The 13,298-nt window shown below is 42.6% G+C and overlaps 1 protein-coding gene across 3 annotated transcripts in view; it reads right to left on the bottom strand.

Annotated features, from left to right (window-relative positions):
- Positions 1–13,085, bottom strand: part of pde3a (phosphodiesterase 3A, cGMP-inhibited) — a 429,455-nt gene extending 416,370 nt beyond the window's left edge. For all 3 annotated transcript variants that reach the window (XM_048554229.2, XM_059654697.1, XM_059654698.1), the window contains exon 1: positions 12,206–13,085. In XM_048554229.2, coding sequence (XP_048410186.2) covers positions 12,206–13,030 — 825 coding nt within the window. In that variant the 5' untranslated portion in view covers positions 13,031–13,085. The remainder of the gene's footprint in view (positions 1–12,205) is intronic.
- Between the last annotated feature and the right edge of the window lie 213 nt (positions 13,086–13,298).

Below are 13,298 nucleotides of genomic sequence, written 5' to 3'. Positions count from 1 at the left end.
AAAAACATCACCCAGAGGAGGTCTTAAGGGAAATCCGCATGACAATTGACAGTCAGTGCGACCGATGAACATGCAATGACCTATTAGTTCTCCAATTTCTGTCATGCTCATTCCTTTCAAATCACTGAAAGTACCGCTTAGCCACCTACCTAACAGCCAGCTTCACGATCCAGAAGTGACTGGTGGCTCTGTGATCTTTTCCAGCTGACAGGATGGCATATCTAAGCCAGCTGAGGCAGAAGATATTCATGTGATTAGTCCTTTGCGTTTGGCAGCAGACAGGAAAGCCATAGTAACCATAATACTGCTCCTCTGCATCCCTGGTTAGCTTCCAGCATGGGATTTTACTGAAAAGCCACTTAAGGTCAGGTATGTGGTTGCCTCATTGAAGACCATCATGAGAAACTCTTCAATGGATCTTATAGAAGAAGGGTTTCTAGCAACATCAAAGTTATTCAGAGGATCCTATGATTTAGATGCAGTCTGAAATACATAGGAAAAAAATCACCCAGAAGAACAGAAATTTCCTGCTTTCTCCCTCTATTTTGTTGACAGAATTATGATTTTTCACATTGTTCAATCGGTTAATCTGCTTTCTCAGCCTCTTCAAGACAGATGCCTATTGATTAAACACATTCAGCAGCTAGTAACCAAAAAAAAGTTTCCATTGCATTGTCTTTAGACGAAAACCAGACAAATTTAAAAGCACTTAGACATTTGAAAATCTCTCGTTCCAAACACTAATCATACTTAAACACCATCTTATCTAGCTCAGTCACTTTTGACTGGCACCACATCCACAAGCATCCATTCCCTCCACCACCAACACTCGCTCGCAACGGTGTGTACGATCTACGAGATGCATTGCAGAAATGGAAAGATCCTTGGGCAGCACTTTCCAAACCCATGATCACTTCCATCTAGAAGAACAGGACCTTCAGCAACAACACCACCTACAAGTTCCTCTCCAAGCACACTACTCCACCCCCACAAAGGCCTTGTGGGTGTTTCAACAGCATACGGACTGCAGCAGGAGCAAGGCAGCAGCTCACCACCATCTTCTCAAGGGCAACTAAGGACAGGCAATAAGCGCTGGCCCAGACAACTAGGCTCATGTCCCTCAAGTGAATTTAACAAAAAAGAAATTGAGAGAATGCAGGTGGTAAAACATGGAGATATGATCCAGAACTCAAAAAACCTTCGTTGTTACATCCATAGTTCAGTAATCACGCTCATACGTGCAGGGTAGTGGGAGATAATTCACAAAAGAAGCAAGGCACCAAGTTAATTAAGAAAACAAGTGACACCATAGAACACAAGTTGACACCAGCAGCAGACTTCAATTCACAATACTACGTATAGTAAATAAATGTGCAAGCCATTTTCAGGCACTTTGTTCATAGAATAGAATCACAGAATCATAGAATCCCTACAGTGTGAATTCAGGCCCTTTGGCTCAACAAGACCACACCAAACCTCAGAGCATCCCATCCAGACCCATCCCCCTATAATCCAGCTAATCTACACCTCCCTGAACACTATGGGCAATTTAGTCTGGCTAATCCAACTGGCCTGCATATCTTTGGACTGTGGGACAAACCCGGAGGAAACCCACGCAGACACCGGGAGAATGTGCAAACTCCACACAGACAGTCACCCAAGGATGGAATCAAACCTGGGTCCCTGGTGCTGAGAGGTACCAGTGCTATTGCCTGAGCCACCGTGCTGCCCTAACATGGTTCTGACATTTAATTTTGCATTTGTATTAGCCATTATTATGCAAGAACAAATTGGCTAAGAAGTAGAAAGGACTGCAGATGCTGGAAGCTAGAGTCAATAAGTGTGCAGCTGGTCATACAGCATCCGAGGAGCAGGGAATCAACATTTTGGGCTGAAGCCCTTCGTCAGGAATGGAGAGGGAGAAGGGAGCCCAGAAATAAACAGAAGGAGGGAAGTAGGGCTGGGGTAGGGTCAGTGAGATGAAGATAGGCAGATGTGGGTAGGGGTTATTGTGGTTGGAGCGCAGTGGCTCAGGGAGATGGCACAGTGATTAGTATTGCTGCCTCACAGCACCAGGGACCTGGATTCAATTCTACCCTCAGGCGACTGTCTGTGTGGTGATTGCACATTCTCCCCATGTCTGCGTGGGTTTCCTCCGGGTTTCCCCTCAAAGTCCAAAGATGCGCAGATTCAGTGAATTTGCCATGTTAAATTGCCCATGGTGTCTAGGGATGGGTTGATTAGGTGGGTTATAGGGGGATGGGTCTGGGGTGGGATGCTCTGAATATCAGTATGTACTTGTTGGGCCGAAGGGCCTGTTTCCACACTGTAGGGAATCTAATCTAAACCTCATATATCACATCATTATTTTGTGTGGGAGGCAAATCAGCTTCTTGGCTCAGCAGCAGCATCCTACTGGTGGAAAAAAACCGTTTGTGGGTTTATTGCATAGCAGCGACAAGGTTATCAATGAGATTGATGCTGTAGCACAGGGAGAGGCAGTGACCCAGTGTTATTATCACTGGGTAGTTAATCCAGAGATTCAAGTAATGTTCTCAGGACCCAGGTTCAAATCCTGCTATGATACACGGTAGAATTTGAATTCAATTTTTAAAAAAATCTGGATTTATAAAAAGGTCTAATGATGACCATTGTTGATTGTCTGGAAAAATTCATCTGATTCATTGATGTCCTTTAGGGAAGGAAACTGCCATCCTTACCCAGTCTGGCCTACATGTAACTCAAGACCCACAGCAATGTGATTAACTCTTAACTGCCCTCTGGGCAATTAGGGATGGGCAATAAATGCTGACCTATCCAGTGATGCCTGGGTCCCATGAATGACTTTTTTTTTAATATGGGCCTGCAGGAATCCCAATGTGTAGATTGACTGGTGAAGGTAGTCTCAAGTAGTTAGTATTTAAGAACCCATTGTCAGACTCCTCAACTGATACACCGAAGAAAGGACACTCATTGGATTGTTCCACTTCAAATGGTAAATTGAGCACTGTATGGTCTTAATTAAACTGTATAAAGAAATTCTCTGAAAAGGTTTGAACTGAAACATCGCAAGTGTGTTATCTACATATTAGAAGAATGCAAGGTATAGAAGGTTAGTTGTCTTTGCATCGAAGATCACCTCTCACGGTATCCAATGTTTGCAGGGCTGGACCTAGGGGGAATGCCATCACAATGCTTCCATTTGGGCACACATGGTGTCATTGAAACGGAACCCAACTGCACAAATTACAAAGTTAATGAGTTCGATGAAGGCAGTTTCAGACACAGGTGGCACAATTAAATCTCCATGATATAGTGACATTATTCAAATGCCTTCATTGGGCTGGAAAATAAACAGGAAATTTCAAAGAAGTCATGGATCTCAAAATGTAGGTCTTGTATGATCTGCGCAAATGTGAAGAATCCTTCGCTTTTTTTTGGAAAACTCATTTAGAACTGGTTGCTACAGCTTACGTAACTTTGTGGCCAATTCATGGCGTGCTGAGTCAATCACAGATAGGATATAAAGGATGCTTTTGTGTGTCTCGTATGGATGTATTGAGCCATGAGGACGAATCCTACATTATATAAACAAGCTGCATATGTATATATCACCAAACAGGCTGCTCCTCTTACACACGTCCATTCGGGTTCTGTTAGTAGTTGAGTTTTCAGTAACAGGGCTGTAGTTTATGTTAATGAACTGTTCGTTCCCCATCAGGTTAAAAAAAAGGACTCTTTCAGTGATGATTGAATATTTGATCACTATTTGCATTTCATCAGTTTGCACCCACTTGCTGTTTGTGAGGTGTACAGAATCTCTACCACAAAGAAGGGAGTGACTCTGAACAATATGTTTAAAGCAATGTCTTTGTCAGATGTGTATCCATTTGCACGAAGAACCGAACCAAGGCATCATCTGTCTGCGCAGGTAACTGTAAAAGATCCCACAGTGCCGTGCCAAGACAAACAAGAGTTCTCCTGGTTTCATGGCCAACATTTCTCTCTTAACCAGCAACACTAAAAAATGAATAATTAGTTATTTATCTCAATTGCCATTTGTGGGAACTTGCTATGTGCAAAATTCTTGACTTTCATGCCTGCTAAACCACAGAAACTGCACATTGAAGAAAAAAAGTTACTTCAGGAATTCCTGAAGATGTGATCAAGTACTATAGATAAAAATAAGTTCTTTTTTCTCTGGCAATACAGTTTTACACTATGGAGATTGTAATATACACTCTCCGAGAGTATTTAAGACAATGGTGGCACGCACCGCAAACTGATACATTCTAATCTTTGTTTTAACACAATCCAAGACGTCAGTGTGGAACCACTGAAGGCTTTTAGTAAGGTTCCCACTCCTGCATGCTGCCAGGCCATATCTGCAGAATGACATGTGTAAAACGAAGTCACCAGTTCTGCTGGTGATGCTTCCCAGGCAATATCCTGCTGGTACTGTCAAGGACAACAATGGGCACTCCAGCAAAACAGCCATCAGTGTGAGATCTTGACTATTGGAAAAATTTCAGAGGTGGGTTGGAAGTAAATAAGAACGGACAAGATTGATGTTACAACCAATACCTGAAGGTCACTCACTAAGCATTCACCAGGGACAGTGTAGGAAGAAACTTGTCTGCTGCCAGATTATTTTGAAAAGCTACATTGCTCATGATCATATATTAAAATGTTTCTTATTCATTCAGAGGATCCGGGCACACTGGGCACACTGGTATTTATTGCCCATCTCTAATTGTGCTCGAGAAGATGGCGATGAGCACTTTTCTTGAACTCTGCAATCCGTGTAGTGTAGGGACTCTAACAGTGCTATTAGGGAGGGAGCTCTGGGAATTTGCCCCAGAAGGAACAAACAGTGATATAGTTCCAAGTCTGAATATTGTGCAGCTTCGAGCAAAACTTGCAGGTGATGTTGTTTCCATACATCTTTCACCCTTATCCTCCAGGTGATAGGATTGGAGTGTCTGGAAGATGCTGTTGGGCGACTATGGTGATTTCCTGCAGTGCATCTTGTAGATGGTATATGCTGCTGTCAGTGGTGAAGAGAGTGAATATACAGGATAATGGATATGGTGCCAATCCAGCAGGCTGTTTTTCCTTGGATAGACTTGAGATTCAGACAGAAATGCACAAGTATTGTTGCTACTAACGCTTGCTTAGGAAATATTGTCTACTCTAGGCTTCCTGATATATGGAATTTATTTTGTTGGTTTTGGGCAACAATTTTCCTGTAGATTACCCCTGCTGGCTGTCCATATTGCAATATATTTATGAAAGCTTTTACCAGAATTGCCGATGAATGGATTATTGCACATGTAATTGTGATACAACTCTTCTAAGTTCCAGCACCATTCGAACAATTGCCTTGAACAATTCCAAATTTGACAGCGTAAACTGCTCAGTTTGCTACAACTACATAATGCTAGTTTTGCAACAGGGGCTCATTCTTTGAATGTCATTTATCTGTTAGTCCCCCAAGAGAAGCAGAAGACTGTAGGCCTGTGTTTTAGAGTCCAGTCAATCAGTGCTGTGCTCCAGTCAGAACCTCAACAATATGCAGAATCCACATTAAAAATCACCGTGAAGCAGGAAAACTACGTTAAAGCACAATTTGCTTTATTATTAAAACAGTGTGAAAACATGTACGGTTCTGTTTGATCCATTTTACTGGACATCTTTTGTTTTGTTGAACGGGGCAGGGGGGTTATACATCGAATGAGGGGGTGAAAATTCAGAGAAGCCCCTAATTCTACATTCTCCACACCAGCCTGAATTCTTAATCTAGTTGCGCTTCTTGACATTAATTATCATTAGGAATGTAAAATGCAAGAGACTGAAAACAATGCTGCAAAGGGCAAACTGATTAAAAAGATTGGAAATAATAAACCATCACAAAAACATATCAAGGGCTGTCACAAAACCAACGTGACACAAGCTTTCTTGATTGATCACAACATCACATTTTCAGAGGTTTTCGAAATGGGCATTACATTTTCTTTTCTTCACATTGGTGCACTTTTCAATTCTGTCAGTCACTTGCCCAGCATTGACGCTGACTGTGACTTCCTTTGGACTGGTGTGCTCCCATTTGATTCTTACAACCAAACAAATTGGGCAGATTCCTTCTCCTTACAGCAATAAGAACAGGCCACTGGTCTGTTTATGCTTCACATGAGTTTGCTCCTATTCCTACTTCGTCTTACCTCACCGGCACAGCCGTCTACTGTGTTTTCTTTTACATGCACCTTTCTCAGTTTGCATTCAATCGGTCTCATAAATGAGCAGCTCAGTCAAAATGAATCCAAACAGGGTTCAATTTGATGCACCAGCTTCCAACAAACGTTACAAATGAGTAAACAAGGTTGCTGACTAAATCTCATAGAATTGAACATATGAAAATTTAGACGATGCTTGTGCCAATAATTACATCCAGATTTCCCATCCTGCGCGAGAAAATATAATGCAGATGGGAAACCTGCTGCCAGTACTGAGGCTATGCTGCAGATTTTAAAAGAGCAGATATTCCTGAATCTCTCAGGAACCGAGAATGCTTGGAAACTCCCCAACATAGTTAACACAGCCCACGCAAGGTTTAATGTCATAGGACTCAGCACAGGAGCCCTGTAATGAATTTCTGGGTAGACTGAAATTGCGTGGAGGCAAGAGTCACGCATCATTTCATAAATGCTTGGACACAGTGGCCTTGGAGAATCTGTCTACACTGCCTTTCTCTTCTATATCTTGTAATATGAGGCAGATCATGCACAATACACAAAGAAATATATATGTTCCATTCCCCAATTTATATTAACATTTACATTTTCTTCCAAAATGCATTTGCATTTTTCTGCTTGTTTTGTTTTGGATTTAGTTACCTGAGTATCTAACATGCTGAAATGTATCATTCAGATTGTGAACTCTGGTTATCCCCAGCATTATATCCCTACGGTGAGGGAGCAGGCCATTCAGCCCATTATGTCCACACTGACCCATCCCCCTATCCTGTCCCTGTAACCTTGCATTTCCCATGGCTAATCCACCCAGCCTGCACATCTCTGGACACTATGTGAAATTCAGTATGGCCAATCCAACTAACTTGCACCTGGACAGTAGGACGTAACCCACTCAGCCACAGGGAGAATGTGCGAATACCACGCAGATAGTTATCCAAGGGTAGAATTGAAACCAGGTCCCTGGTGCTGTGAGGCAGCAGTGTTAACCACTGAGCTACCATGCCATCTATCATGCCTCGTGATGGAATCTGATGCAACTCAGTTGACTTCATAGAGAATACAAAGCCACAAGTAAACATAACATTTCCAGGTGGAATGGAAGTGATCTGCTTCTTTTAAGTGCAGAAGTGTTTTGTTGACACTAATCATAAAGCAGAGTATAAAAATGGGAAGTAGGCAAGGGTTTTATAGGGTGGCACAGTGGCTAGCACTGCTGCCTCACAGCAGCAGGGACCCAGGTTTGATTCCACCCTCAGGCAACTGTCTGTGTGAAATTTGTACCTTCTCCACGTGTCTGTGCAGATTTCCTCCAGGTGCTCTGGCTTCCTCCCACAGTCCAAAGATGTATAGGAGAGGTGGATTGGTCATGTTAAATTCCCCCAAGTGTCCAGGGATGTGCAGATTAGGTGGGTTATAGGGGGATCAGTATGGACTTGCTGGGCCAAAGGGCCTGTTTCCACACGGTGGGGATTCTATGACTTGTGGGCTGCGGCTTTGTCTGATCAATGTGAACACATTTCAAACTAAACACTGATAAGTTTTCAGAGCACTGCTCCACCCAGAATTATAACCACACACCCTATAACGCTAGCTGCCTTGGCACTGAAAAAGAAACTCCATATTTTTACAAAACTGCATTAATTTGATATTTACATTCGTATTTATTTGAGAGAAAAAAATAGATTTCACACGATGCTTAGAACTATTTGGGTAAAATCTTTGGCCACAGATTTTCTTCTGATTGACTATTCTCAACTAATATGGGACAACAACCCTCCTTCAGATTAGAATGTTGAAGGCACTGCTTCTAACAATTGGGATATTCATTGGAATTCAACAAGATCGAGGAAATGAAAATCCCCTGAATTCTCTGTTACCTGTAGAAGATTCAGCATGCAATAAGCCAATGTGTATGACAGCACCACACTATCTCCAAAGCAGCACAGGTTTGTCTAAAAGTAGCAAGAAACCTTTGTCAGGGAGGTCACATGGGTTTGTTTGCAGGATATGGAAAGGCTCATGCAGTTGCAGAAGACATGGCATTCTGAGCCCATGGGGCAAGGCACAATCTTAATGCAGAGCAAGAGCCATCATTCTGTATCTCATCTGATTTGACAGTCCTCTTTGTTGGTAGTAAAAGATGGAAATTATGGTTAGTGAAGCTTTTTAATAATAAACCAAATACTGAACACTAAAAACTTGTACTAGTGCTCTCCTCTTGCTGTTGTGATGGAATAATTAACTCACTTCTGTGAATACATAAGACAGTATCTTTTACTCCAATATTAGAAAATATTCTATTTCCCAACATTAGCATCCCGCTCCTTGATAATTACTAAAACAAAATCGCTAAATAAAGAAATAATCGGAAAGGGGAAGGAGGGGGTGTATTAAGAATTTACAACTAATAAAATACATACAGTCCAACTGGCAATCTGAACGTACCTCTGTGCAAAAAACAACTCTAATCAAATCAACACTAGAAAACTACAAGAAGATGCTGTGTACAAAGATAAAATTCAAAGTCTGTTAATGGACAAGAAGTTAGAGAAAATTCAAAACTCTTCCAGGTCGATTCAGCTTGGATAACAGAGTTTGATCTGCTCACGAAAGCAAAACAGCAGACTCTCGGGAAAATGATGTTGTAACTTTATATGAAAGACACTGTGTAAAAAGGTGAAGTCATCCTCCATGATCAGCATTTACGTTTCAAGAAAACTGGCATTCAGCCTGATTCCATCATATTAACCTTTGGCTCAGGTACAACTGACTATTAAAGTTACAGTTAATCTTTGGGTCTGTGCAAACGTCATTTTAACATTTAAAAAAGCAAGTTGCCAGTCTTTTACTTGACGCTATGGGTTTGAACACAATCTTGGCTATAAAGACTCCAGCGTCGCACGTAGGAAGTGCTACATCCCCGAAGAAGCCATGTTTCAGATGAAACATGATCTTTCCATTCAGGTGCACAGACTAGATCAACGCTTGCATCTGAAGAACAGCAATGACTCCTCCCAGTGTCCCGAACACTGTTACTCCACTAACTAAAAGAATCAAAAAAAGTCAAGATCTCCTTCAGATCTTATGTAAATTCAGGCTCTCATTTATAAACCATACCAAATATGGTTCTATTTATTTCAATCAATGAGAAAATCTGTTTTGAAAATATTATATCAAGGTAACAAAATGCACATTACAGCAAGAAAATGTGCAGCGAATCTTACAGTTACTTGATAGGGCATTAAAATCACACCATGCAATATTAGCACGCAATTACGAGTGGGGTTTGTATGGAATCGTTTTCTCCTATATTTACCACGAATGCCTCAAACCATGCTTCTTAATTTCAATGGTCTAAGTATCGGGGAATGATGAGGTCCATTAAAATTCACCAGCTAAAGGTTCTCTGAAGTTGATGGGGGAAATGTTGGCAGAACTGAGAACTTTGGTCAATCAATGTAACAATGCTGTAAACGGATCCATAAAGATGTTTTTTTTCCAGTCAATATCTTGAGCAATTGTGTTTTTGGTCATTGGAGTCAATAGAAACACAGATCTGGAGATATATTGGCGAATGTAGTTATGACATTGTCATATAAGGCAACTTGAGGAATTCCTCCTAGTGGTACTGGAGGTGCTGCGCTATACTTTTTTTTTCTGATATAGTATGCAGGCTCACATCATCTTAGACTTTCAGAGCCATCATTTCTTTTGCAATAGCAATGATGAACGGAGATGTAACAACTGCAAGGAAAGCTGAAAACAACGCAAGGTTGTGTGCAGAACAAAAAATGCTGAGAAGATGCAACTAAATAGTAGACAGCACAAATGGCTAACAAATCAGTCAACTGCATTACTGCCTTGTGATTCTCTTCCATGCATACAGATTCCGCTATATAGTGCTTGTTATTCTGCTAATCACAGTATTGGCAGTGCGACAATACCAGTCATGGGACACCATACACTTTCAGCTCCCTACGTCAATAGCATCTTTTATTACCTTGTTGGTTAGTACAAGTCACATATAGAGTGAGAATCAAATCCACTACAAAATGGCTTTTTCGTAACAAGCAAAAGCAAACTGCAGAATAAAGAATACCAGATCTGCTGGCGAGTTTAAGATCATAATTCAGCCTTGCGCTTCTCATGTTTATAACACCATTCAAATTTGCCTTCCTATTTTAAAAGTCACTTAAAAAGCTGAGCTGACTTGTTATCTTGAAACTAATTGCCAGCTTATGTGACACATATATCCCAAGTCTAATGCTGTAATATCAGTCTGGATGTCGCAGTACAATGAAGGCCAGCCACAACACACTGCACTAAAGATACATTGAATGAGAAAACATTCACAAGGAAACAATGCTGCACTTGTTACAAACATGACAGAGGGTTGAAACAAGTTTATTAAAGTAGTCTATAATCCTGCGCTCCCCTTGTCCTGCTCAAAAAAATAGTTATTTTGCTTAACCTCCTAATGTCAGTTCTCAGGTTATTCAGCACCGTATGTGTTAAAACACAAACTTCCCCTGTAGTGAAACTGGCATCTTTCTTAATGCAAATACCCTCACCACGATGACTGCACATCGCATACATTATCAGTGCTCACCGAGATTTAGACTGTGGTCTGGAATATTTATTGTGGGTTAACATCATGGCAATTTGAATACTTACATTTCACTGAGCCTGGCTAAACACTCCGTTCAAACTCAGAAATGTTTACGGTGGGACCATCTAAACATAAGCTGGACAATAGAAATATATATTTAGAATTTCTGATGTTCTTTTCTAGGACTGTTCTGTTTGACTCCTGAAGCTTTGCAAAATCAATGAAGTTGAACAGATGAATTATGAGATATTAAATCAAAATACTTTTATTACTTTCCAAACTCAAAGAACTGAATGAACATAAGATGGCCAAACCACTTATTTTCCTTGAGATTACTGTGTATTTTTATAGTGGTGTAATAGAGATAATTGCTTGATACAACAAACAGTAATTATTGCCTAACTCCTAATGCTTTTCACCCTGTGGTTTAATTTATGTCTTTCATTACAAGCTGGCTCCTTCTTCTCAGGACATACATGTCCCTAGATTTGTTTTTTTTCCTCTCGATCATTCATAAAATCACACTTTGGTAAATGAAATAAAAGTCACTACTTAGCGTCTTCAACAACACAAATCCTCTCACGTCAAAATTGTGCAATGTAAATAGAAAACATTATTATTTTATAAATCGCGTCCTTCTGGATGTTTACAACCCGATGGGAAATGGTTTGCGGGCTCGCATACCATTCATTACTTAAAACTGCGTTTTATAAAGAATTTCCTCTGTAGTCTGTGAAAATATTTATTTTCCCTGTCAGGTGTGCTTTGGCGTTTTTTTTTCTTCCCTCTGCTATGTCACAGCTGTAGTCTTGGCTAACTTTCGCCCTAATTGGTACGTCAGATGAAGGAGATTTGGAAGTAAAATACTATAACTTATTATTTTCATAATTTCCCTTTGGGCTCCTATGACTCGACAAGCATCACAGTTATGTCGACTTAACCCTTCTCGGTTTTCCTTTTGCAAAATCATTAAAACAAATCAAGACATTCAAATGTGGATTGCGACTACAGGGGAAAAAAAAGCTATTCTTTCTCCGCTTGTTGTGCAAAAAAACCTTGCAATTCCTTTCCCTTTCTTTTAACATTGTTGTGTAAATACACATGCAATTAAGACATTAGAAGGCAATTTGTTGAGTAGAGGCCCTAAATCAGCTCAATAAATGATTGGATTGGGCATTTTAAACATTTTTTTACCTCCTCTTTGTAAAGAGAGCGTCTGCAGCTAGCCAATGCCATGAGAAATAATGCATATTTTGAGCCTCTTGGCTGTCTAGTTGAATTAACAAGTGTTCATAGTTGCTCCGTTTAAACAGGAACAAAAACACACACAAAAGAAAAGTCCTACCTGCTCCCTCTGAATACACGGGAGGGATGTTCTCCTGGGGGGTTTGGAACCCAGCTGAGTGTTTGAAACCTCGGCGCCGATGACTGAGCTGGATCTCCTCCTCCTCTTGATCACTGGGATCTTCTCCTCGATCCCAGGCGGGGTGCCGGGCAAGATGTGCACGGCGTATCGGGCCAGGAGGACACCCAGGATGCCCATGAAGTAAGCGAGGAAGGGTCTCCAGCTAGCTCGGACCCCGTCCAAGGAGAGGAGAGAGACTGTCCTCAGGAGGCTGGTGAAGATGATGGTCCCGATACCCTGACCGACCCGGAGCAGCAGTAGGGTAGCGGCGGCCAGACATCCGAGTAACACGGCGCTGGCCGGGGCTGACATGAGCTGCTCTTCCTCGTCGCCCAGCAGCGAGGCGGCTTGCAGCAGCGTCTCGCCCAGGCAGCAGGCGGCGAGCAGCCGAGGGGCCAGCTCGCCCCGGCCGCAGCGGATCAGGTACAAACCGAGCCAGAAGAAAGCGCTGAGGAGGCTGAACAGGGGCAACGCGCAGTGCAGAAGGGTCAGCAACCCGGACGGGGCAGAGCCAGAGGAAGGGGGAGCCGGGGAAGGTCGTGGCGGTGAGCCGCTCTCCTCCTCCCCGTCTCCCCACCGCAGGAAGGCGGCCAGCAGCAGGGAGAGGGAGCCCAGGCAAGCGGCGGACGGCAGCAACCTCGCCCACGCTGGGTAGCCCTGATCCCGGCCCAGAGCGCTCACACAGTCCCTCACGTAACCATTGCGCTCCGCCGCCACTTTGCCGGCCTCAGCACCACTCCGGGCAAGCGGAGACTCCGACCTCATCGCCAGCGTCTCCTCCACACTGTGTGTTATTACAAACTTTGGGGTTCCCTCTCCCCTTCCCTCTCTCTACCCCCTCCCCTTCCCTCTCTCTACCCCCTCCCCTCCCCTCTCCTCCCCTCTCTTCCCCTCTCTCTACCCCCTCCCCTCCTCTCTCTACCCCCTCCCCTCCTCTCTCTACCCCCTCCCCTCCTCTCTCTACCCCCTCCCCTCCTCTCCTCTCTCTACCCCCTCCGCTCACCCTCCAGATCAGACTTAAGTCAAACAAACC

The sequence above is a fragment of the Stegostoma tigrinum genome, chromosome 25 (genome assembly GCF_030684315.1).
Source record: "Stegostoma tigrinum isolate sSteTig4 chromosome 25, sSteTig4.hap1, whole genome shotgun sequence".
Classification (NCBI taxonomy): Eukaryota; Metazoa; Chordata; class Chondrichthyes; order Orectolobiformes; family Stegostomatidae; genus Stegostoma; species Stegostoma tigrinum.
This window is presented reverse-complemented; position numbering and strand designations above follow the sequence as displayed.